Below are 25,658 nucleotides of genomic sequence, written 5' to 3' on the forward strand. Positions count from 1 at the left end.
TTAAATTATAGAGGATCGAATGTGTTCTTTATAATATTTTATAAAATATTCCAGAAATTTATTATATTCTTTCTTTTCTCAATAATGTATAATTTATTTTATTAAATTGTAAAAAAAAATGGAATATACTTTAAAAGATACCCATGAAGATTTAACAGATTTGCAAGTACAAATGCGAAAAGAAATTGAAGATATAGCGAATGTGTTAACTAATAATAAAATTACTGTTTTGAAAGAATCATGCACGTCAGAAGAAGTGAAAATGAAACAACATAAGATGGCTTATAATATATTGAAACACATTCCAAAAATACCACCAAAAGAGTATCCCATTCCTAAAACAATTGATATTCGTATAGATACATTAAATGATTTAGAAAAAGAAATTTTGAATGCTCAAAGTCTTTTAGAAAAAACGCAACAACAACTCCAGAGTATTGAAAAGGATATTGTTTAGTAAGAAATTTGATTAAATATAAAACAAGACATATAATAATAATAATAATAATAATAATAATTATAATAATAATAATAATGCTATGATATATTGTTATAGTTTAGAAAATAAAAAGAACGGTTTTAATAAGATGCGTGAAATGTATTTAGTTTCTGAACAAACATTAGAAAGTAAAACATATGATGATGAACTTAGCATGACTAAAAGATTATTTCGAGAAACAAAGGAAGATTTGGTAAGTACAATTATTATTATGTTGAATTTGTTTTAAAAAAAATGTATGTATTAATCATATTTATTTATTCATCTTTTTTTTTATAGCATAACGTAGTAGAGATGCTCTTTCCAGAAAATGAAAAATTTTCAAATTTTCTATCAGTAAGTAACGTAACATTTATTATTTTCAGAATATTTTTATTGTATAAAAATATGAAATTATATTATGTTTAGGCATTGGTATCTGCATATACAAAAGGTGGTGATGACATTTATGTGGATGTAATCCCAGAAACATTAGATGCTGTAAAATTTTTAGTGGAAGCAGATATTGCTACATATCATCCTAATGATAAAAATAAAATTAAAATGGTAGAATTACTATGAAACAATTAATTCATTTATGTATTACTTTTTATACAATATGACATAACATTTTAATCTGAACTATTCTTTTTTACAATTAATATTACGAGAGAAATATCGAATGTTAAATAAATACAAAACAGAATAAATATATTATGTTAAAAAAAAAATCTAAATAAAATTACAGATCAAACATTAATCTACCACATAAAAGGAGCTCTTTCTCGTAATATTCTAACTCCAATACGTTCCCATTCCTGTCTACCAATCCATAATTCTTGTGCAGATTCCAAACAACTTAAAATTGCAGCACCCTTCCACGCAGTCATACCTGGATCCATTTCTTTTGGTTGTGTAATAATATCCAATTGTTCTATGATTATTAATTGTAATTATAATTTGTAATATATTTTTATGAAATAAAAAAATATATTTCTCTCTTATAAAAAGTATTTGTTTATATTACCAGCTCTATACATATAAGGAATTTGAAGTGATATACGATTGTGAAGCCACATTCCAATTCCTTGAAATTTCATTCCAGATCCAACAACAAGAATGCAGCTGTACATTTTTCTTTTTAAATCTTCCGTAGCTGGAAAGAAAATATTTATTTATAAATGATGTAAAAAATTTGTATATTTATTTTAAAATTCGAATTAAATTTTTAAAAACTTCACATACGACAACGATCAATGCTTTGCAATATAGCATGGTCGAGGCCAAGAAGTTGTTGCGGGCCTACCACAAAATCTCTTGGTGCATCTAAATCTCGATTCGATAAAGCAATTGGAGCAGAATCTACAGCATCTACAACAACTTCTTCTTCACCTACTGCAGTTGGTGCAACCACTTCTTCTTGCATCTCTAATGCTTGCTCTAAATTTTCTTTCATACCCCTTCTCTAAAAAATTATATAAATATAATTATATTCAATATAATTAAATATACAATTTGTTTTTTCATATATTTTTACACTAGTTTCTCGCAAATAATTTTCATCATGCGGATCTTCTGGATCACCCATAGATCGTTTTTGAATATGTACATTATGCGTGCCTGTAACTTTAAACAATTCTGGCTGAAATAAACTTAAAGGTGCCACTAAACATTCGTCTCCAACCTGTAAATATATATATATATATTGATATATTTATTCGCTATTACTCATGAATAAGTTACATACAATGTAGAAATAATATATTACTTGCAACGTATACTTTTCCGTTTGCTTTTTAGGTTTCCTAACAATAAATGTTTTTTCTTGAGATCCACAAACATTTAAATCAACATGGCAAAAATCTTTTTTTAATTGATTTAAAAGTAATGCATCCAATTTATCTGTTGGGTCACAAGTCTTGTATGGAAATGCACACTTTTGAAGTAGCCAAAGAAAAGTCAGAGTTATATCTCCACCACCATAATCCATACGTACACGTGTGTTTCTGTGAGAAATTCCATCTTCAACACAAGAGACAGATGTTTTTTGATCACCAACATCTACAACGCATGCATAGCCTAAACCTGCTCCAAATGTAGCTGCTACATGATCCTAGTAAAGATAATAATTATTTTAAAGATAATTATTATTTTTATTTTTTACAAATTTAAATATATCATCTTATTTTATATAACGAACTTGTAAAAGAAAGCAGCCTCCAAAACCAATTTCACAAAGCATTAATGTAGTTAATTCCCTTAAATAATGTCTGTTGTAAATATCCGGTATTACAAGTACTGCTCGATAATGTTTTAAATCTCTCAGAGGTATATCCATTTTTTCAGTAAGTACGTATTCCCAGATTGTTTTTAAATCTGCCATAACTGCTTTTAAACTTCCACCAGGACCAGAATGAATATTGAGTTCACCTCTTTTATATGGAAAATGTATATTGAAATTATCTTCTGGATTTAAAGAAAGTATATCATCTCCCACAATGATGTCTTTATCCATTTTTATCCATTCTGCTTTGGATGGGGACTGTATTTCTGGATTAGACCTACGATTAAAAGCTGCTATTTGTTGTGGAGGTGTAGCATATCTTCTCCTACCATCTGATTGTAAACAAGATTGCAATGTATGAGAAACCTGAAGACGTGACTCTTCCATTGCTTGTGTTAATTCCTTTGTCTACTAGAAACAAGTGAAGATAATTTTTATTAACTTGTCTAATCGTGAATTAAAAAATAAAAAAGCAGCTTACTCGAGGGACAACAAATGGTAAAAAACCATCCTTATATTCAACTCCACCTGATAATCGTCTTCTAGCGACAGCATTTAATAATGTGCAAGGATTTAAATCAGAAGCACGACCCATACGAAGATACATAGAACCAGGATGTATTATAATAATAGTTTGTGCTTGGATTTGCTGAATATAAAAAAAGATATACATATCAATTAAAAGGTTTAATATAAATGATAACCTCAATGGAAAATAATTATTATTTACTTCAGCGCAAGATTCTTGAAATACAGGCATTGTTGTAATTTAAAATTTATTTCAATAATTAATATATTTAATATTTAAATTAATTAATATAACAAAAATATTATATAAACTGACATTTGCATTAATATTCAAATTGATTTTGCAAAAATCAAAGTAAGGATTTGAAATATATTTGCAGCCATAATAGATGGAGCTGCTATCGTTGTATCTACTATAATATACATTTATGATTAAAGTAGAACTCTAGTTGAATTATGAAGAACGTTTCTCGAAGATTCTAATTCGTTATACAACAAAATTGGTTCGTTTTTATTGCGTTTTATGAAATTATGATTTTAAGTAATAAATGCAAGATAAATAAAATAGTAATTTTTGTATCTTGAAATATAGTAAAAAATCAGTGCATATTTGTGGTAACCCTGTATAGACGATCGGTAGCAGCTAGCAGCTGGCAGTTACAACGATGTCTGTTGTGGAGAAAATACAGCATTGTCAGCGAAATATTAAAAAATGTTGCGATAACGAAGAAAAGGTTTGCGTTAATAATTATTATTGTTATTATTATTATTGTCAGTAATAAATAAGACAAAAAATAATTACAATGTAAAAATAAATAATTTAAAAAAAACGTAAAATATATAACCTATGAAATTTGAAAGAAGAATAAATTTAATACGTCATAGTTTCTTATCAAGATAACATTACATTTTGAAAACAATATATTCATATAAAATTGCTTTTAAATGAGTTCCTAATAAAGTTAAAATACATCTAATCCATAATTGTGTATTTATTCTTATACATATTTATAGGAGTATACATTTAAATTAAGTGATCAGTATAACAAAAAATCAAGTGAGTCCTATATATAATAGTTCTAATGTAATAATAATTTACATTTTATTTGCATTATATCAGCAATAGTTTTTTGCTATACACACACACAGACATGGACACGGACACGGACACACATAAATAATTCATTATATATATATTTATGTACAACTTCAAATAAAGCTTAACTCTGTTGTTTATTAACCAACAAGGAAACATAAAAATTGATGTTCATTATTAGTTAAAATAATTTATGTAAATTAACATTATCACATGTTTTGTATGAAAACATAAAATAATTAAAAAGAAATAAACTTTTTCTATTTTTTTTTTTCTATAACCATTTATTATAGATGCTGCATTATATTCAAAGACTATATACGTTACCAGTAACAGTACAACATCTTCAGGATACAGGAGTTGGCCGTACTGTTAATGCTTTAAGAAAATATGAAGGTGGTGTAGGAGATGCTGCTAAAGCTTTAGTAGCAAAGTGGAAAGCTATGGTTGCAAATGAGGACACTAGTGATGGTGAAGACGAAGATGAAGCTTGTGTTCCTGATGCTCCTGAAAGTTATGATAGTCCAGAATCCCCAAAACTAAAGGAAAAACAAAAAGCTGATAGCACAGTGAAAATATCAAGGTATTTTTTTATAATTTAAAATATTTTTATATAAACTAAAATTGAGAATAGGTATTATAAAATTAGAAAATATAAATTTAAGATATATAAAGTAACATATAATGTAAATGTTTTAGACACAAAAGTGATAGTTCAAAGCATAAACATCAACAAAAATCAGAAAAAAATGATGTATCAGAGCATAATTCGAAACATTCTAGTAAATCAGAAACGAAAGTAAAATCTTCTGAAAATGAATCTAATATAACTAAGGAATCATCAAAAAGTTTAAAAAATGAATCGCAAAAAGAAAAACACGATAAAAGTCATAGTTCTAAGCATGAGTCAAAACAAGAAAAACGATTTAATTCCAATGATGTAAAGAGTAGCAGTTCTACGCATTTAAAAAAATCTACTGATAAATTATCGCATAATAGTAAATTAGACAGTACTATAGATGATAATGAAGAATGTAACAAAAAAAGAAAATTAGATAGTTCCAACAGTGGGAAAAAGAAAAGTAAACGAAGGAGACATTCTGAAAATGAAAGTGATGAAGATAGAACTATTTCTTATAACGCAGAAAAACAAAATACTGGTGAATTTGAAACTGAGTTAAATAAGAAAACAGATGTTCTATCGAAGCAGGATGTTTTAAACAAAATTGAATCTAAAAATGAAAAAAGTAAATCTCGTGAGAAAGGAAAGCAAAGTTCTAGTAAAGAGGAAAAAATACATGATGACAAAAATAAAAAGAAATCAGACGAAAATAGAGAAAAACAGAAAACAAAGGACAATCATCATTCTAGTAAAAGTTCTACATCCAAAAGTCATCATAGTTCTAATAATAAAGATCATGCTAAAGATAAAGATAAAACTAAAAGAAAAGAAAACGAAGAAAGAAAGCATAAGCATCAGAATAAAAATAGCTCTGATGCAAAAGAAACCAAATCTGGTTCTAAGGAATCAAAGGAAAAAGTTAAAATCAAACAAGAAATCAAACAAGAAATCAATGGGGATGAAGGAATTGACTGTAACTCTGGTTAGTTTTTACATAATATATATATATACATATATGTATATATATGTTTATATTAACAAATTTTTTTATGTATTCTTTTGACAGGTGCAAGTTTTGCAGAAGCTCTTGGAATGTGTACGGTTGCACCATCATCAAGAAAACGTCATAATAACTCTCCCAATTTAAATAATGCAAAAGTTATTAAGTTAGAAACAAATATATCATCTACATTAAACAACAAAAAGCAATCTTCTGTGAAAAACGAGGCTACAAGTAGTGACAGTTTACATGTAAGTTATATTGATATTCAATAAAATATGTAATGTAATTATATAATATTTTATTAACATATTTAGTGATTACACTTAATAAAAATAACTTCCAATAAAATTAATTTAGAGAACATGATTAATGTGCAAGTTTTTGATATTTATAAAAATTTTTATTTGCAGCCATTGCCCCTTTTATCGCCAAATGTAAAATTAGAACCATTAAGTGTGAACCTGGCATCTACATTACCTGAAATAAGTCCTAATTATAAACCACTGCCATACATTAATCCTGTACATCGTAAAGAAGAAGATAAGGTTCTCACTGATGTTATTCATGTTAAAAACCAAAGGTAATATAATAATAAATCCGATTATGCGAGGTAAACAAAATTTGACAGAGACCAAAGTTTTATTTTATATGTTTTTTTTAGGACTAAAGTATATTCTGGAAATAAAACTGGTTATACAAGTGTACCTTCTCTATATGAAATTTGCATAAGAGTATTGATAGAAAATATTGATGGTAAGTATATATATATTTAATATATATATATATATGTAATACTTATTTATATATGTATAATTTTTTTATATAGCACTTGAATTTACTGGTGGTGTTCCATATGACATAATAAAGCCGGTCTTAGAACGAGCTACACCGGATCAATTATTTATGTTAGAACATTACAATCCTTATCTAATAGATGATACAGATTCTTTATGGCAATTTCATTGCAATCGAGAATTCAGAAATAAACAAAGAGAAGAAATGGAAACATGGCGTGAAATGTATATGGTATGAACAGTTATATAATTTATCATATATTTCAATGAGACAAAATAATTCATTATATTATTTATAAGATAATAATAATAATAATAATAATAATAAAAATTTAATCTTTTTATTTTTTTTTTATTAGCGTTGTTTGGATGAGAGAGAGGCAAAACTTAAGACATTAACAGCCAATATAAAGCAGTCTATAGATAAAACTGTACCATTACGATCAACTAAGCTTGCATATGTTGATAATGTTGTTAAGCCTCCTAGAAATGTTTTAAAAAAACAAGCTAAATATGGTACAGCTAATTCGGTTCCTACGTCTACATCTGATTTGAAAAAAAAATTGATTATCGGCGGTGGACCTACTGCAGCAACTAATATATCTGTACCACCACCTCCAATGAATCGAGTTAAACCATCTTGTAAGTAAATTATATTTTAAAATATTTTTATATTATAGTTAATGATAATCCGATAATAATGCAATAAATTGTAATTTTTTATTTTTATTTTCATATATTTCATTAAAGCGGCTATGACAAAGAAAACAAAAGCACCCCTTATGGCGAAAGCACTACAATTAATAAAAGGGCGTTACAAACGGTAGTTTGTATAAACATTTGTAGGTACATTCTAACTATAATGTATAGACAATGTTTTCACTATGTCATATTTTTTTTTTTTTTAAATTATGTCGTGATATAAGTAATATTCTTATATCTTGAAAAAAGAAAAAAAAATATGTTATAAGATTATTTTACATTTATATCTTGGTAATATTAATTCTTAATTTATACATATATAAATATATATATATATGTATGTATCTTTTTAGAAGCATCAGCATTTAAGAGAAATACTGGAAAAAAGAAAAAACAAAAACAGAAAGAAATTTGTTAGAAAATCATTAACCTATTTGGTTTTATTAGTAAAATGTTGATTTGGGTGCATATAATAATGTGTGACTGTTGTTTTTACAAATTTATTTGCTTCCACATTTTAGTATGTTTTGTACTAAATATAAATGTTTGTTTTGTGACATTATATACACTAAAACGGAGACGTGCAAATTTTTAGTTCCAAAAGAAATAACTCTCCCATTACTACTATTTGTTTCCATTCAAGCATGCTTCTTCCAATAATTTAGATGAGAAACATATATGAAAATCAATCATTTCTATACGAACACAGTAGAATCATGGCTGTGAAAATATAATTATGATAAAAGAAAAAAAAAAATATATATAATATAAGCCAATTGGCTTAATGAGCTAACTTTGTACGTCTCTGGACTAAATTATCTTAAATATGTGATCAAATTTTAATTTACTATTAGCTTTAATATTCAAAATCCTATGAACGAAATGACAAATGTGTTTGGATATGATATAAGTTAATGTAAAAGAATAATTCTTAAGAAGTATGTGGTCACATTTTAATGTTACAATATTTTAATTTGAATGCTTTAATGTCTTATTTAGTCTTATTTAAATGTGGATTAACATCAATGTATCAGTTTTTCATTCAATATTCAATTGAGTTGTATCAACTTAAAATTCCAAAGTTTTATTTAAATTGAATAGAATAATTCATTTAAATTTGCTTAATATTAAGCGATGAATCGAAATTTAATATTAGGGATCAAAAATCATGTTAAATGAGATTTTCTTGACATATGTATCTCCAATATTTGTAAAATCATTGTTTTGCAATCATATATAAAATCATTGCACCTGTTATAGACTATATTTAATTTTAATAAACACGTAAAAAAGAATATTTCAGATTGAGAAAAAATACGAATAGTTGCCACTCTAATCAAACATCATACTATTATGGAACATTGGAAATTTATATTAATAATTAATGAAATGTTTGTGTTCCTACAATTAATTTTAAAGTTATTACCTCTTGTATATATAATATTATTATAAAATTAAACTATACATCTCTTAATAATTTCATTCATATCATAAAAAAATGGATTGTAACATCATGCTCTAATATATTTAAGTTAATAATTTTGTAGCAAAAAAAAACATATTTTATATACGCCATGACATCATAATTATTTGTAAAAAGATAAATACAATTACATCATGAATCAAAATACAATATAATATAGTTTGAATCGATTTAATTATGATATGTTTTTTACTGCAATTCTGTTAATTGATAAAGCACTTCGATAAAACATATGATTAATATTTTATTTTCTTATAAGTAAGAGTGCATACATTCTGCAAATTTGATTCCATGCTTAAATTTTACATATATGTATTCTTAAAATATATACATGAAAATTAAATTGTCGAGATTTTTGTAAAATTAATTACTAATATGAAATATTTCATATTATTTTATATTTAATATTAACATAATATATTTCTTTTTTGTGTGAATGTGATAAAGCATAATGGTTGTTCAGGCAAATTAATATTTCTATATATTTGTATATAAATCGTATTAGTTATTTTAGCATTATTATTATTATATACTTCATATTATGTATTTATATTAGAGAATGTTTAGAAAAAAATTACTCTCCTATAAACTGATGTATGCATCGAAAATATTGAAATTCAATCAAATTTAAATTCCACATTCAATTTACGTGGAATATATCTCATCGTGCGAACATAAATTCTTTCAACAATAAACGTTAATAATTGTTTATTTTTCTCTATTCCTGCATATACATCTATGATATCATAGTAGTACTAATAGATAAAAAATTAATATAATCAAATTTTCGCGTAATATATTTGAAAAGCGCGCTTAAATCAATTATATTACGGATCTGTTACGTCATGAAGTGTTTATACTATTGTCCAATCACGTATCAGTATTAGATAGAAAGATTTCATTGATTAGTCGACTCCAGTTACTGCAGAAAGTTACGCAATTGTGAGTGTTACTTAAAGTATAGTCAAAGTTTATTACTCGTTATTGTATATCAAATAATATTTCATTGGAGATCAACCTTAAGACGACGACAGGACATTAGTGGCTCCTGTCAAAGATAGATCGAATGGGTTTTAATGTCAGTGAACGTATCCTATAATAAGTTAAATTGTGAGTGATAAAACAAAAGTTTTATCGTTATCATCTAATATTAGTGTGAAGTAAGTATCACGTATCAAGTTATATTCTTTCTTTTCTTAATAGTTTGATTATTATTTTTTTTTCTTTTTTCTTTTTTTTTAAATGTAAAGAAAGTATTACATTTTTATTAAGAATATATTCACGATCGTGAAAGATGATCATAACATATAAATAATAACGTATAAATTTAAATATATTAGTTCTGTAAAATAAATGTGAATGATTTAATGTCAATGTCATTATGACAATTCAAGTTTATGTTATAAATTTCATAATAATAATAATAATAATAATAATAAAAAAAAGGCTGTTCTTTTACAACACGTGTAAATGAGCTCTGATTATATGTACATACTTGTTATCGACGTGACACAATTTCCAAATTTTGTATTCTCAATTTAATCTAGCCTCAATTTGCTCTATACATCTATATTGTCGTTTTATTACTGTTGAGAACAGAAATCTATTATAATCTTCAAATTAGAATCAACTAATTTCTCGTATCTTATTTTTAATAAACAATTTACGAATTTTTGAATTATATATCTTTAGGTAAATAGTAATAACAATAATAATTTATTTCAATAATATAGATATGTAATAAATATTTTTAAAGCAATCAAAAAATAAATAATTTTAAATTTAATTACCTTCTGTAAGAGAAAAGAAGTTATATATTTATATCATAAAATTATTATTATTATTATTATCTTGCTATATTTATACATGATTATATATTGTCTATGTTCTATTTTAGTTATGCTTAACAACAAGCATTTCATGAATTTAATGTTAAAATCACTGTCTTTTATAAAAAATATATATAATTTTATAAATAAAGTATAAGTACTTATTAACAATAAATACAAATATATTAATTATTATTAATGTTAAAATGAGTTCTTATGAAACTTTCTCTGTAATCTAAGTTAAACATTTTATCTTCTATTTCTTATTTTTTATTAATACTTGGAGATAATAGAGCATTACATAAGTCATACTTATATGCGATAGGTAACTGTCTCTTGCATATTCTAGAAATATAAATGATTTTATTCATGTAAATATTACAAATAGCATAAGAATTATTTAGTTATTAAAATAGTAATTAAATATTACATACCTTATTACATGTTTAATATTAAATAATTAATGCCTTTTTATTTTTTTATTATTTTTTTATTTATTTTTTATTTTCTTTTTAATTTTACATTATTTCATATTCCACAAAAATCTTATAAATAATTGGTATAGCAAAATATAATCAATGTATACAAAATTAAATTTGATTATGCACAGTGGTATCATTAATGTTTATTTATATTTGAAATTTTTATAAATAATAATAAATCACAAAACGAAAAACAAAAATCTTGACATTTGTTTAAAAAAATTATCCAAAGTATTAATTAAATATTTATTAAATATTATTTCTCTGCTCGATGATTTTAATTATGGTTAATTTTACACTTCGTAAATATAAACATTTTATCGAGTTGTTTTTATATTCTTTTTTATTTATATTAATAACAATAAGTAAATATAATAATCTTATTAATTTTTGGCAAATATTACTATTTATGAATCATATGAGTGTGAAAAATGATGTTCAAACTAAATTGTTCGAGTGGAAATAACGTTTTCGTTCAAATATTAATTACAGGTATAAAAGATAAATACTTGTTTTCAATGGCGCAAAAAGATTCAACCGAGCCAATTCCCGATCAATTTAAGTAAGTAGAATATTGTACGATTGTCTTATAATAGCTAAGAAACAACTACTTGCTGATTCCAATTGTGTCCTATTAAAAATGAGATCGTTTATTTAAATTGTTATACGAGGCCAATTGTATTAATAAATATAATGTAATTTATTATTAAATAAAATGCATTATATTATTGCATTTTATTTTTATATAATAATAAATTGTATTTTGTATACAACGATCATTATAATAAATACTAAAGTATTTAAATAATCTATTATATCGTACATTCATTTTTCGCGCGGTTTTATATTCATTTTTCATTCGAAATATTTGAAATGTGAATTTTTATAACGCGCTAAAAATATTGTAACAATTTTTTTCTGTTTCGTAATTGTTTTGTTTATTTTTTTTTTTTTTCGCAAACATATTTATATTATCCGTGTTATATAAGGAAAATTTTCTCGTATAACACGATCTTATACAAAGCGGGACGTATTAATCACGTTTACGTGAAAATCTACTATAATATCATTTATCGATTTATGTAACCTAGAATTATTCAGAAAGTTTGGAAAAAAATTAATTCGGTTATTCGAGGACGTTCATATAATTTCAGGTTATTACCAAAGATAATAAATGGAGGAATTGCCGGAATTATCGGTGTATCCGTAGTTTTTCCTCTGGATTTGGTAAAAACACGTTTACAAAATCAAGTAATAGGACCACATGGCGAACGTATGTATAGCTCGATGTAAGTAAAAACTTTGACAAACGAGAAGTCTATTTAATTTATTCGTATCTATGTTTAAATTTTCAAGGTCGTTTTAAAAATATCGCTAACTTGATAATAAAGTTAAACTACAATTTGTCTGCTTCTTTAATCGATAATATTTTATTTGAGGATCGCACATTAAAAACAAAAAAAAAAAAGTTAATAATAAAATAACTATTTTTATAGGTTAGATTGTTTTAAGAAGACTTATAAAGCGGAAGGATATTTTGGAATGTACAAAGGATCTGGCGTAAATATTTTATTAATTACGCCAGAAAAAGCCATTAAACTCACTGCCAATGACACATTTAGACATTATCTCTCCACTGGTCCTGGGTATGTTTATGTGGATGTTTAAATATCTATCGACTAAATTTTTATCAGATACGATGTCCAACCAGGCACCACAGATCGACGAATTTTAACAAGAGAGTCAACGTTTATAATTATTCTTCGGGTTTACTACCATTTACTCTTTTCTATTTTATTTTCTTTCTAATCTTTTTCTTTTTTAATTTTTTAATATATTATCCTTTAATTAAAATATCATACAAATAAATTTTTAACTGCACTTACATTGATAACATTTTCTTAAAAAAAAAAAAAAAAATAAAAAAAAGAAAAAAAAAAAGAAAAAAAAAATTTACGAACGTTTTTTTTACACAAAATTTTATAGATTATTATTTATACGATTATGTTCTTCCGTAATAAGGCATATATCGTGTATGGATGATACATGAGCCTGACAACAAAAATAAAAGATCAGATGGCGGCAGTAAAAAAAAAAAGTATTTTATCGCTGAGGGATGCGTGTACAAGCAGAGTCATGAGGAATCTCTATAGAGCAAACGCTACATACACTAACAAAAAAAGTACGTGTAAAAAGTGTCAAATGATTGAGTTGAGATCCGTAGAGCATTCTTTGGCGAGTTCCAGTACTAACAATGAGAGATTGCAATAAAATTATATAATTTTTAATATTCCTTTTTTTTCTTTCATTTTTATTCGTAAAAAAATTTATATACATGATTGTTAATGTTATTAACTATAAATTCTCGCTAAAAAATGTCGTTATAGTAAATTGTCAAAAACACTGAATCTACCCTATCTGCACTATCTAATCATGTCAGAAAAAAAAAACGAAAAGAAATGGTTCCCGACTTTTAACAATATTTTTAACATGTAATATATTTTTATGTTATTTATTATAATGTGTGTGTATACTGATTTTATTAAAATAAGTATTATGCACGCTGCACAAGCAGGGTACTACTTTTATTGCAATCGTTAAATTTCATAACTTAAATAATTACAAAAGTTATAATGTTATAACATAAAAGAAGATATGCTAACACAAATAAGGTAAAAAAAAAGGAAAAAAAAAAAGGAAAAAAAAAATTGTCCAACTTCCTACAAGTAGATGTGATTGCAATTTTGAACACTCAAATAATTTTACCATTTCCAAAGCATATGACTGTTATGTTAGCCCCATTTGTATTGAATTTAGTGTGAAAATTTAAAAAAAATCTTTCAAAGATGTTAGTCTTTTTGTTTTTTTCTTCTTTATTAAATTCCATAGCCAACAACTGCCATTACAACGTGAAATGTTGGCTGGAGGCTTAGCAGGAGCTTGTCAAATAGTTATTACTACTCCAATGGAATTACTTAAAATCCAGATGCAAGATGCAGGTAGAGTCGCTGCAGCTGCAAGAGAATGTAAGTAATCTAAAGCCTGTGAATTATATATATGTACATATAATCGCTTAATATTTATATATATATATTTTTTAAGTTGTTACTTTTAAAAATACACATATTACCATTTATACAAATAATTCGGAATATATTGAACTATAATTATTTATCAGATTCTACACTATATCTCTTCTTTGTCATAGCTGGAAAAACTGTACCAAAAGTATCAGCATTATCTTTAACTAAGGATCTTCTTAGACGAAGAGGAATACTAGGACTTTATCAAGGAACCGGAGCAACGGCACTAAGAGATGTTACGTTTTCCGTTATTTACTTTCCTTTGTTCGCTAGACTAAATAATCTTGGACCAAAGCGAGAAGATGGATCATGTAAGTTATTGCTCCATTTATTCCATATAAAATATATTTTTCATGTATATTTTTAAATATGTATTTTCAAATATTTCTAACAAATACATTTTTAACAAATAAATTACAGTAAGATTTTGAAAGAAATTCTTTTAGAATCAATAGATTATTTTGAAGATCTTAAATTTTATCCTTAATTTTATAATTAATTTCTTTTGCCTATTTATAGACATTATGAATTTCTTTGGAGATCATAAACAATACAGTCTTGTTACAATAAAATATCTTTTTATTAAGATTTATTTTGATAAATGATAATGATAAATCTTTCTACAAAATTACAGCAAAATCAAGCATGTATTTAAGATACCTTAAATATAAAATAGTTATAGTTATAGAATTTATAGTTTTAGTTAGAAAACATGTATATGTTTGATATCTCATAACTTTAGTAAAATTCACAGAATATTATATGAATCTCCATAGTTATATATTAATCAAAGAACATTTCATTCATGCTAACAATAGTGCCCATACTTATAAATACTTGTATATAAATGCACTATATTTAAGCAACATATTTGACTTGTTATTTTTTCTATGTCTTTGATACTATCATTATCATTAGAAATGACAAAGTAGACTTTTCTTATATTACTGTGTGTAGTCACAGTATAGTCATAAATTTGGTAAATAGGATCTTTTACCACATGACATTTGTTTAAAACAAAATAGTCGTGATATTTGGATTTAAGCCACTTACATCATTATTTGATATAATTATAACTATGTACTTTATTAGAATTATACTTTTAAATTATGCTCTTAAAGATACAAACTGATGAAATACGTCTAAAATATGAGGATCCAAATCTGGAGTAAATAACAAAGTTTCTAAAGTTGATGAATATTTCTGTACTTGTTCATGATGGGTCAAGAACACTTGTTGTAATCGTCCTATGGTCCATTTGTACCAATGAGTATTATAATCGATACCATCAGTATCACATCTTACTAAATGCTCCGAAAGAATCATTATAAATCGTTGAAATATGATGAGAAACAAATTTTTCTGATTTGCTTGTGCTGCTTCTAGTTTTTCTTCCATTCTTTCTACAACATCTTCCGATGGTTTCTCTCTATTACGGTCTTTATTAGTGTCATCATCCTCAGATGAAGAACCAGATCTACTTTCAGCCCTTCTTAATTTTTCTCTTGCTTCTGTCAATTCTGTGGTTAATTTAATAACATGTTTATTTTTTTTCCTTATTGTTAGGTGCAAAATTTCCCAAATATAAAGTTTTGTAAATTCTGATGCCATTTCTTTGGAAAATATCCAATTTGCAATAGCACTACATTCTATGATACCAGTTTTTAAGAATTTATCTGTTAATACTACCATCATTTGATAATGGTTCTTCCATAATGCATACATATTTCTTAATATACATATTTCGGTTTCTTCAGTTTCTGCAAGTACTTTAAAGACATAATGAAACTTTCCTATAGCTGCAAAACTATGACTAAAACTCTTGGAACCAAGATTAAGTAAAGTTTGAACAAAGACATCAATCTTTAATGGATTGAAATTATTTGTTTCTTCGTGATCCTTAGGTCCTGGCAAAGTATTTAGAACATTCAAAACTTCTTCAGGTGTACATTTACGTCTTATAGATACAACTAATTCGTGTGCTGCAGCAGTACCAGGTAGAGAGCTTGCTCCTTCTGATGAATATTTATATACCGGTTCTGGTAGTGCAGGTATTAATTCGGCATACGATTCTGGCATCATATCACGAATTCTCTGATAATACGATAACCTCAAAGCTTTTAGCAATACTTCTCTAATAAATTTAGGTCTTGGATGCTCCGGATCACGTTGTAAACAAGAATCCCAATCTTCCCAAGACCATCGGAATTGAAAATTACTTAAATGATATGCAAACCACCAAACAAAACGATCGAAAGCAGTAGCTGCCATACTATCTATTCGACGAAACAAAATTTCTGTTGCTTGGGCCAATACTTGTGGCATTGTTGAAGGCTGTAGTTTACAAAGTTCTATCAAAATTGATCCATAACAAATCTCTAGATGTTTTGGTGTTGGTAATCTAAATAATTCTCCAAATATTACTTCCACTATACAATAGTCCAAAGGAATTTTGGCTTTGTATGGAAAATTTAATAATTGTGCAGCACAATCTTTCCTTTCAAAAAAATAATTATTAATAATTTGGCGTAAATGTTCCTCTATAAGAAATCTCTCAATGGCATGGCTTCCAGGTAATACAGGTCCTTCGGCAGGACAATCGGTATAATCGAACATACGAAAGACAGCAGTAGGCAACGGATAGGTACAATTTTCATGATGTGGAGGAGGTATTATAGCAGGCAAATTATGTTGTAACGCTTCACACAAAATAGAATCAAAAGCAAGATATGGCCTAGGAATGTGTTTCTCTGCCCAATTGTCTTGTCTAAGTTTTCTTACTTGTGCCCACAAACAATCCAAGTATTCTTCTTGAGGATGAGGTGTATCACTAGACCAAACTCTTAACGCTGGCTGATGTTTCTTATTACGTTTATTTAAAAATATTTCTATGGTTACCATTAGATGATCCAATTCTTGTTCTTTTTTCTCATAAAGTTCTCTTCCGACCCATGGTAATGTTGATAAAGCAGCAAAGACGTACCAATCGCGTCTTACTTGCGGTACACTATCTTCATTTGCAGCATCTAGCATATTATCAAATAACTGCATTAACGAACCACACGATAAAACGTGGCAATTTACTAAATCCGCAAGGAACCTCAGGGAATATCTTGCCACATCCCACTTGCATCCCTTCAAAGCATCTTTAAAATTCTTAACCATATAATCAACAAATTCACCACCAAAATTGAAATTTTTTGCATTCAGTAATCCAACTAGAGTTGTATAAATAGTACATTTTTCCGGCATTTTAATGGCACAATCTGTTAAAATGCGGAGTATTTTACTACGAAATAGTCCAAGGTCAGCTTCCAAAACCGAAGCGAGGCCTTCCAAATTGCTTTCCAAGGAAGACGTAGATTTTTCACCTACCCTTAAAATTAAAGATTCTAAACGATCTTCAATTTCTTGATTTTCAGAAACACGTCTTCGTTTTTTATAAGCACGTTCATATCCATCGTCTTCTTCGTGTACCCTTTTTGTCAATCTATGACTCATTTTGTGTAGAATCGTAGAAATAATGTAAATAAGATCTTTATTCTATACCCTTCTTTGCAGCTAACTTTAGTAGTTATAACAGTCTACTTGAAATATACGCACGCTTGATGAAACTTCTCACACTTATCGATTCAACAATGACGTGACAAAATGTCGCTATATAGTGATCAAATGTGGCGACCTCGTCGCGACTATTACGCCTCCTCCGGCAAGACACATAACTAACACGTCTCGGTGCCACCAAACCCACACACGGGAAACCAACCAAACAAAATAAAAGAGACAACAAAAACCCCGGAAACACAAGAGAAATCATTCATTCTTTCAACTCTTCTAGAGACCGCAGCCATAGCTGTTGGAAGTCAAGTATATCAAACATAGTTAAATAAACATGTCACTATTTGTTACTTGATGTGCAAAGTTTCTTTCTACATAATGGGTTGTCAATGATTAAAATCCACACAAATTTGGGATTAGATTCTATGATAAACACTCGAGGGCGTTCTATGCGCATTGGCGCCATTTAATATATTATTTAAATTCTAAAAATACGACTAATTATTTTGTTCTTTTTCAGCTGTATTTTGGTGTTCGTTTCTTGCTGGTTGTGCAGCTGGATCTACAGCTGCATTATTAGTCAATCCTTTTGATGTAATTAAAACGAGATTACAAGCAATTAAAAAAGCACCCGGTGAACCTACATATGATGGAGTAATAGATTGCATTAGGTTAATAAATTTGTGATTGTTTTTTTTTATTTTCTTATATATATATATATATATATATATATATAACATTAATTTCAATTATCCAATTATTTGCTTACAGAAAAACACTTGTTAACGAAGGACCAGTTGCATTCTTTAAAGGAGGTGCATGCAGAATGATTGTCATAGCACCATTATTTGGAATTGCACAAACCGTTTACTACCTCGGAGTTGCAGAGTGGATTTTAGGTTTAAAATAAAATAAATTTAATATATCTCTAAGCGGTACCATTCAATTACTCTGGGAAACCGACAATAATTGGCATAGAAATATATTTAAATGTGTTGTTTAAAAGCTATCTCACTAATATATTACATCTAATGCTATTAGATTGTCGCATATTTCCATATCTTCTATACTGCTTGTTATTTTTTTCGTTTAATGATGAACTACAAATACATATTTTGTAGTTCAAAGTGATCGAAGTTACTTCTAATGATGTAGCTTATATTATTTAATTGAATCACAGCTTCTATTACGCACCAAAGGCGAATTGAACTTTATACTGATTTTGAGAAATATATGTATGTATACTTATACACACACAGAGAGAGAGAGAGAAAGAGAAAGAGAAAGAAAGAGAGACAGAGAGAGAGAGAGAGAGAGAGGGAGAGAGAGAGAGGGAGAAAGAAAAGCTTAGAAAATATTTAGAATAAAAGTCCATGCTGGGTTCATGGATATAATTATGTTGTCTTTTGTTGCCTTAAATAATATTCATGTATCTTTTAAATGTACACACATATATACATATGTGTGCATTTATGCGTGTTAATAAATTGATTATGAAAACAAAGTTTATAAAGAAATAAGAAATTAGTAGTATTTGCCATATCCACGTTATTACCTGTTAGAAAAATAATCCAAAAACCGAAAATTTAAATAAACATTATCTTCATCAGTGAATTAAATTTATTTTACATTAATTATATTTAATAATCGCTATATAATATTTATGATATGAGGTTTATTATAAATAATGTAATACATACAACTGCACTAAATCGTTGGATGCTTTCATTCGCATTAAATTGAAATAAAATGAAGAATATCTCGTCCAATGCTCAGATAAAATATAAAATTCCAAAAGGATACCATGAAGAAACCAAATTGTGAAAATTATATACATGCATTCATCCAAACTTAAAACAGACACATACACACACGCATACTTATGATGTACTACACGCGAAAGAAGTTTCTTAAAAAAAAAAAGAATTTCAAGTACGAGGTATTGAGATGGTTATATTGGCACTTACGAGTGACGAATTTTAGCGCGCTATAAAATGAAACATGCTGACGCGCTAATAACTCTATAATAATTATTATGTATGAATATGCATCACGGATGCAATCGACTTTATTATATTTATTGTATATTTTATCACATATAATGTATCGTCCAGAAAATCGTTGGAATGATCAGTTTAACAATTACGAGCCATTGACAACAACGAATATTCGTTCGTTATATATACATAAAAGAGATAGAAAAGGAAAAGGAAAAAAAGAAATGGACAATAAAAAAAATAATAAGTAGACTATATAGATAAACTTATTTGAGCGATATGTTTGAAAAAAAGTAAAAGAGTTCTGTCATTAAAATCGCGATAAGGGTATTTAAGGACGAGGTACCCAATGAGGCCACGTTTTTATGATGCTATAAAGTGCGTCACCAGGACTTAAAGTTTTCGATACTTGTCGATGGCCAAGTAATTTATAATCCTTAGCAATTTTTCCGGCTTTAACGCCTAACTCGATGATCCTCTGAGCGGCGTGTAATTGAGTCTTCGGTGGTACTACAGAGTTGAATGTACCGATGAAAGATATTCCTATACTTTTATTGTTGTAACCAAAGGCATGGGCACCCATATAATCCCAACTGCGTCCAACGTAAGCAAGACCGTCACCACCAACGAGAAAATTATACGCTATGTCCGACCATTTTCTTGATTCAATGTGAAAGGTCTGTGCAAATCTCACATGTAAAGTACATTCCGATTGCGTCGTACAAAATTCAGTGGCCGTGTGGCTGATGATAACATAAGGGACGGGTAGTTTCATCTTCGTCAAAGGTTGCATTGGTGGCTGTGCTCCCCATTCATTTCTTTCGACAAATCGTACGTTGTCTATTACAACACCTAAAATGAATTTGTTTTTATTTAGATAATGATACTCCTTCATATTTTTACTTGATGAGTCAATATTTTTTTATATCACGTTGGTGCAGCAGAGCAATCAATTTTTGAACTATTATATTTATTAATCTACAATGTTTCACCGTATCATATTAATAATAAAGATAGATAGTTTTATTGATGCTAGTTATATTGGTAAGAATATTAGTAATAGTAATAGTAATTAATGTAATCATTATAGCGATAAAACTAAAGTCTTGATAAGAGCGATTATATAACAACTGTAGAAACAAAAAGACAACGATAATCATATACAACACACGTATATAAACATCTCTTATAATATATATCTTATAAGAGAAATAATTTTTTAATTACGAATGTCGATATATTACCCTCGAGAGAAGAATCTGGAATTTCCGGGAAAATTGGAGTCGGTAGGACATCGTATCTACGAGAAGTATTTGTGAGAAGTACAGAACTCACGACGATCATGGTCACAAGAATTAAGGCTATTGTACACAAAAGTGCCGCGCATCGCCACGTCCATAGCCATTTTGTTACTATAAAATAGCGATAAATTAAAAAAAGAAAATAATGTTACAATAGACCAGAATCATTTTATTTGATATTTTTTCACCAATCAATGTGAAAAAGATATAGAAAATTTTTATGTATTAAACGTTGATTATTATCAATAAAAATGATTATGCCTATGATCCGGACATGCCAATATTTTCTTTACAAGTTCAGTAAAATTTGAAATAATTTACATATGAGAGAGATAAACACGTTTTATGAAACTAATCGATGAAATTCTATGTAATTATAGTGCATGTTTGAAAATAATCAATTAATACAATATTAGTAATATAAATCGAAATATTCTAATAGAATTTCTATATATTCAATACGATAGAAATGAAATTATTGAAGATAGAATTTTAATTTTTAATCATATCGAACAGACACAACCTTTTTAATTATTCATAGAAAACACATTTTACTTAGCTCTCTGTTCCACTTTTATCTGTTTCATTACACTTCAAAAAATTCATGCACTTTTTCACTGAATTAATCCTTTTCCAATGAAATCCAGAATATTTTATTGGCAAGACACTCTTTTTCTTTACTCTTGCTTAAGAAATAAATTTCATATTTTATAATCTTTTTTTTCTTCTTTTCTCCTTTTTTTCTAAGTACTCCGTACTTAATATTCCGTATTAAATTTTACGATGGATGAAAAAAAAAGTTAAAACAATTATTATAAAGGAGTTATTAAAAAATTTACCGATTTCTGACGAGGTAATACGATTCCTGATAGATTTGAATGGTTGATCGATCTCTATAGAAATACAAGAATCACAAGGGCAACAATACACACTATATTTTTTACAATAATATTTGTACGAACAATAGTCAAAGAAATCAAACATGACGGAGACCAAAGAAAAATTAAATCTATTAATAAATCGAATAAAAATGTAAAACACACTTATATACGTTATTCGTTAATAAAGCGTTTTCACTTTTCGAACACGTTCTAAAGTTACGTTATAAAAAAATCTTCCGTCATATAAATTTTTTATATAAAGAACCGTGTTACATAGTATTTGTCTACCGGAAATTAGATCGAGATAGTACTTAAGATTTCATTCAATAAATAAAATCGATAACAAATTTGATTGTATATTACCATTTACGTATGTATTGGAATTATCACATGATTATTATTAATATATTTTCTGTGGAGCTTGAATCTGTGTCACGATTTTAACTTTAATCCATTTCAATTAATCCATTAACTCTTCTTGATACTTAAAGAAATGATATAAATAGCTTAGAAATAACTGATCGGATTGTTTTTTCCACGGTCTTTATCACTGGAATATTTTATCGTGGCGTTAAAAAGATAACGTTTTCTTTGGAAAAAAAAACCCTCTAGATTAAATTGCACTTAATAAATATTCTTATTGAAGCTGTCTCTTTATACCGTTAAAAAATAAAATTTTAACGATATAAATGAATTAAATAATTCTTAATTAGAATGATGAGAAGGATAACAGGTATCCTATTTACTGTAAAAATCATGCACATCTGTACCCTTCGTATCACCTTGGTATCATATCTTTCATCATTTTTGATATTCAATTTATTCCGAATAAACACACGTGCGTAATGTTTAAGTTCGTAAACTTCGAAAAACCGAATCGTTACGAATAGAAGCCTAATTTATATTGAAGATGATGATATCTACGTCATAATCATGATTCTCTCGATACTTAATATATCTATCTATATATATATATATATATATATGTAAATGATTAAGAGAGCTAATATGACGATAACAAATAATTAAGTGGAACAGCTTTTCTCTCTCGTCGAATACGTCAGTAGTATTATAAGAAAAATTCTCAATTTTGTCTTCAATTATTATATATCTTGTTGCGGAATAATCACATAGACACATTATATTTATGTACATCCTATAATATCATACATCAAATTTTGGCATGCCCGTAATATGAATGAACGTAAAATAGATAAAGAAACAAACGCGATTATTATTAATATATTTATCAAATATTATCGTAAAACAATCACCTCTATCGTAATCGTTCTTTTGTGATAAAATCGGCCTGTTTAGACCAAGATCCGTTTTGCTCGATGATAAATCGGAAGCATTAGCGTCTGACGCACGTGCCTCATCATATTCGGTCGTTGTTTCTTGGCCCTGCACCGAAGTTGGATTCGTGTAAACGAATTGCTTTATCGTAACTGGTCCTTTGTAAAAGGTCTTGTTACCAAGATGAACGTTCGTTGAATTTTTCACGCATATATCACCAAAAGTCGATGGATCAGCATTCGGTAAGATTACGTTACCGTTTGGTACTGCCACCTGTTGTTGATGATGTTGTACAATAGTGGATACCGGTAAATCGGTCTCCCATCCTTCTTCACCTTCTTCTAAATCGGTATCATCATCGTCCTCCTCCTCCTCTTCCTCCTCCAACTCCTCCTCCTTCTCTTCTTTTTCTTCATTGTTCGCATTATTTTCACAACAAATAACAACATTATTCTTATAATCTATGTCACTGCACTGCGTAGAGGTATCGCCGATATTACCATTGCAATTGGCTACCGCTGTTGTGATTATTGTATTATTATTGTCCTTAGTCGATTTTAATTGATCGAATTTAACGCGACAATTGGGCGACTCACGTGACGATTCGAGTTGAGACGATACACTGATTATACGATGATCTTGTTCTTTTTGATATAAATTATTGTCTCCTGTTTGTTGGTGCTGTATCAGTGTCACCATACCCGTTTTCTGTACAAAGATTTTTGTTAAGATTGCTGATGTTTCGTTGTAAAAAAGAAAGTGAGTGAGTGAGTGAGTGAGAGAGTGAGAGAGAGAGAGAGAGAGAGAGAGAGAGAGGAGGCAAATGTGTATATTAGAAAAGTATGCATGTGTTATAATATACGTAACTATAGTTTTAATCTGGAACTGCATGATCTCGATAGTTTCTTCTCTCCTGCTATCTCACCTTTCTCTTCTCTTTTAATCACAAATTCAATGTAGGATAATGCCATTGCAAAAAGGGATATACTCAATTATGAAAATGTCTATAATAGTACGATATATTTATCGTAAATATTAATTTTGCAAAGGTGATTTATATCGTTAGAAATTTTTAAAAAAATTTATAATATCTCGTCGATGTGTTATTGCAGTAAATAAGAGGAGAGAAAGTTTTCCGTATTTTACTGATAAATCTTATTACTCATTAAATATGTTTCATTAATAGGAACTAATTGTATGGTGATTCACGTCAATTTGAAATTAACATGAAACTTGATATTTTCTCTCTCTCTCTCTTTTTCTCTTTATATCTCTCTTTCTCTCTCTATATATACATACATACATATATATATATATATACCTCACTCTCTTTTTTATTACAATATACTCACTATATTACAAGAATAATATCGAATTTTCGATTATTCTTTTTTTTTTTTTTTTTAAGAAAAATAAACAGAATCTGTCACGAAACATCTTTCGAAAATATGGTATCGGATTAGAATGATTAAATTCAATCGATTATTACCTTGTGCAAATCATCATTCACATCGAGCGTGGCCACTCCTGATAGATAAAATAAACGGCGTTGTGTTAATCGTTGTTAATAACTTTTCCTTCTTGATTTTTTCTTCTTTTCCCCACTTCCAACGATTTTCAATGATGGCGTCGTAAAATGTAGACGCATGAAACTAACACTTGTTATAATCTCGACGATACTAACAGTTTCACTAAACGATTTACCTTTCGAAAGAGTTAACACACAAAAACTGAGATATTCGTTTCATTAGAATGATCTTTCAATACTGTCTGTCTTTGTTAATGATGCCACGATTTTTCACGAAGGTCAAACTTGAGAATGTCGTATCGAGTCGAAAGACAACGAAAAGAAAGAGAAAGAGAAGAGAGAGAGAAAGAGAAAGATATTGGTTATAGATTGTTATGAAGAGAATTCTGAAAAATTGTTCTTTCCTTATCACTAGTATTTTTATCTTTTTTCTTCTTTTCTCTTTCTATTTTATGTTTCTTCCTTTTTCAATCTTGATTGCGCGGGTTAATTTAAGTTTTCAGATGAAGAACGTTCGCATGAGATTATATTTTCTCAGAAAAAAAAAAAAAAAAACGATTGCACCAAAATTCTGTTATATATTGTTAACACTATGTCATACGATGTCATGACATTACGTATTCCATTTATACGCAACTAGATTCGTAAAATTTTACGATTATTTCTGAATGACAAAGCCATATGGTTTCATCTACTGGCCGCCATTATGTGCT

The 25,658-nt window shown here is 27.7% G+C and overlaps 6 protein-coding genes across 10 annotated transcripts; 3 read left to right on the forward strand and 3 right to left on the reverse strand.

Moving 5' to 3' along the window:
- LOC124428251 lies at positions 1 to 1,146 on the forward strand. Its single transcript, XM_046972141.1, has 4 exons — positions 1 to 456; positions 557 to 692; positions 779 to 835; positions 908 to 1,146. The coding sequence occupies exons 1-4, from the start codon at positions 119 to 121 to the stop codon at positions 1,058 to 1,060; spliced, it is 684 nt and encodes a 227-aa protein (XP_046828097.1). The 5' UTR covers positions 1 to 118; the 3' UTR covers positions 1,061 to 1,146.
- Positions 1,100 to 3,669, reverse strand: LOC124428248 (actin-related protein 8). 2 transcript variants are annotated; one of them, XM_046972136.1, is made up of 8 exons: positions 3,493 to 3,669; positions 3,244 to 3,411; positions 2,679 to 3,170; positions 2,247 to 2,591; positions 2,016 to 2,162; positions 1,724 to 1,943; positions 1,506 to 1,634; positions 1,100 to 1,412 (listed from the first exon to the last, which is right to left on the reverse strand). In XM_046972136.1, the coding sequence occupies exons 1-8, from the start codon at positions 3,520 to 3,522 to the stop codon at positions 1,240 to 1,242; spliced, it is 1,704 nt and encodes a 567-aa protein (XP_046828092.1). In that variant the 5' UTR covers positions 3,523 to 3,669; the 3' UTR covers positions 1,100 to 1,239. The 2 variants fall into 2 exon arrangements, with proteins under 2 accessions (XP_046828092.1, XP_046828093.1); XM_046972137.1 differs by lacking the exon at positions 3,493 to 3,669 and having other exon boundaries at positions 2,679 to 3,173; positions 3,244 to 3,385.
- A 27-nt stretch (positions 3,670 to 3,696) lies between these two features.
- On the forward strand, positions 3,697 to 9,701 carry LOC124428246 (transcription elongation factor B polypeptide 3). 4 transcript variants are annotated; one of them, XM_046972131.1, is made up of 10 exons: positions 3,697 to 3,793; positions 3,883 to 4,024; positions 4,680 to 4,969; positions 5,086 to 5,990; positions 6,075 to 6,259; positions 6,422 to 6,591; positions 6,673 to 6,764; positions 6,838 to 7,037; positions 7,165 to 7,447; positions 7,556 to 9,701. In XM_046972131.1, exons 2-10 carry the CDS (start codon positions 3,956 to 3,958, stop codon positions 7,630 to 7,632), a joined length of 2,271 nt encoding a protein of 756 aa, XP_046828087.1. In that variant the 5' UTR covers positions 3,697 to 3,793; positions 3,883 to 3,955; the 3' UTR covers positions 7,633 to 9,701. The 4 variants fall into 4 exon arrangements, with proteins under 4 accessions (XP_046828087.1, XP_046828088.1, XP_046828091.1 ...); XM_046972132.1 differs by having other exon boundaries at positions 3,731 to 3,793; positions 3,920 to 4,024; XM_046972135.1 differs by lacking the exon at positions 3,697 to 3,793 and having other exon boundaries at positions 3,812 to 4,024; positions 7,556 to 7,651; positions 7,861 to 9,701.
- A 282-nt stretch (positions 9,702 to 9,983) lies between these two features.
- LOC124428250 (mitochondrial glutamate carrier 1-like) lies at positions 9,984 to 19,446 on the forward strand. Its single transcript, XM_046972140.1, has 8 exons — positions 9,984 to 10,150; positions 11,794 to 11,863; positions 12,456 to 12,590; positions 12,798 to 12,947; positions 14,191 to 14,327; positions 14,510 to 14,695; positions 18,463 to 18,613; positions 18,714 to 19,446. The coding sequence occupies exons 2-8, from the start codon at positions 11,820 to 11,822 to the stop codon at positions 18,850 to 18,852; spliced, it is 942 nt and encodes a 313-aa protein (XP_046828096.1). The 5' UTR covers positions 9,984 to 10,150; positions 11,794 to 11,819; the 3' UTR covers positions 18,853 to 19,446.
- LOC124428245 (nuclear cap-binding protein subunit 1) lies at positions 14,959 to 18,251 on the reverse strand. The gene has a single exon (XM_046972130.1). The coding sequence runs from the start codon at positions 17,883 to 17,885 to the stop codon at positions 15,492 to 15,494; it is 2,394 nt and encodes a 797-aa protein (XP_046828086.1). The 5' UTR covers positions 17,886 to 18,251; the 3' UTR covers positions 14,959 to 15,491.
- A 98-nt stretch (positions 19,447 to 19,544) lies between the features above and the next one.
- On the reverse strand, positions 19,545 to 25,658 carry LOC124428249 (peptidoglycan-recognition protein LC-like). The gene is made up of 4 exons (XM_046972138.1): positions 24,907 to 25,658; positions 23,396 to 24,125; positions 21,184 to 21,351; positions 19,545 to 20,791 (listed from the first exon to the last, which is right to left on the reverse strand). Exons 2-4 carry the CDS (start codon positions 24,114 to 24,116, stop codon positions 20,271 to 20,273), a joined length of 1,410 nt encoding a protein of 469 aa, XP_046828094.1. The 5' UTR covers positions 24,117 to 24,125; positions 24,907 to 25,658; the 3' UTR covers positions 19,545 to 20,270.

This window comes from Vespa crabro, chromosome 11 (assembly GCF_910589235.1).
Source record: "Vespa crabro chromosome 11, iyVesCrab1.2, whole genome shotgun sequence".
NCBI classification, from domain to species: Eukaryota; Metazoa; Arthropoda; class Insecta; order Hymenoptera; family Vespidae; genus Vespa; species Vespa crabro.

Coding starts and splice junctions, on each gene's coding strand:
- LOC124428248 (XM_046972136.1), bottom strand. CDS start 3,522: ATGCCTGTATTTCAAGAATCTTGCGCTGAA. Junction 3,412..3,492: donor TTCAAGAATCTTGCGCTGAA/GTAAATAATAAT, acceptor TTTTATATTCAG/CAAATCCAAGCACAAACTAT. Junction 1,944..2,015: donor ATTATTTGCGAGAAACTAGT/GTAAAAATATAT, acceptor ATAATTTTTTAG/AGAAGGGGTATGAAAGAAAA.
- LOC124428251 (XM_046972141.1), top strand. CDS start 119: ATGGAATATACTTTAAAAGATACCCATGAAGATTTAACAGATTTGCAA. Junction 693..778: donor GAGAAACAAAGGAAGATTTG/GTAAGTACAATT, acceptor TTTTTTTTATAG/CATAACGTAGTAGAGATGCT. Junction 836..907: donor AATTTTCAAATTTTCTATCA/GTAAGTAACGTA, acceptor TATTATGTTTAG/GCATTGGTATCTGCATATAC.
- LOC124428246 (XM_046972131.1), top strand. CDS start 3,956: ATGTCTGTTGTGGAGAAAATACAGCATTGTCAGCGAAATATTAAAAAA. Junction 6,765..6,837: donor ATTGATAGAAAATATTGATG/GTAAGTATATAT, acceptor TTTTTTATATAG/CACTTGAATTTACTGGTGGT. Junction 7,448..7,555: donor GAATCGAGTTAAACCATCTT/GTAAGTAAATTA, acceptor ATTTCATTAAAG/CGGCTATGACAAAGAAAACA.
- LOC124428249 (XM_046972138.1), bottom strand. CDS start 24,116: ATGGTGACACTGATACAGCACCAACAAACAGGAGACAATAATTTATAT. Junction 21,352..23,395: donor AAAGAACGATTACGATAGAG/GTGATTGTTTTA, acceptor GCTATTTTATAG/TAACAAAATGGCTATGGACG. Junction 20,792..21,183: donor TCCAGATTCTTCTCTCGAGG/GTAATATATCGA, acceptor AATTCATTTTAG/GTGTTGTAATAGACAACGTA.
- LOC124428250 (XM_046972140.1), top strand. CDS start 11,820: ATGGCGCAAAAAGATTCAACCGAGCCAATTCCCGATCAATTTAA. Junction 12,948..14,190: donor TATCTCTCCACTGGTCCTGG/GTATGTTTATGT, acceptor TAAATTCCATAG/CCAACAACTGCCATTACAAC. Junction 14,328..14,509: donor CGCTGCAGCTGCAAGAGAAT/GTAAGTAATCTA, acceptor TCTTTGTCATAG/CTGGAAAAACTGTACCAAAA.
- LOC124428245 (XM_046972130.1), bottom strand. CDS start 17,885: ATGAGTCATAGATTGACAAAAAGGGTACACGAAGAAGACGATGGATAT.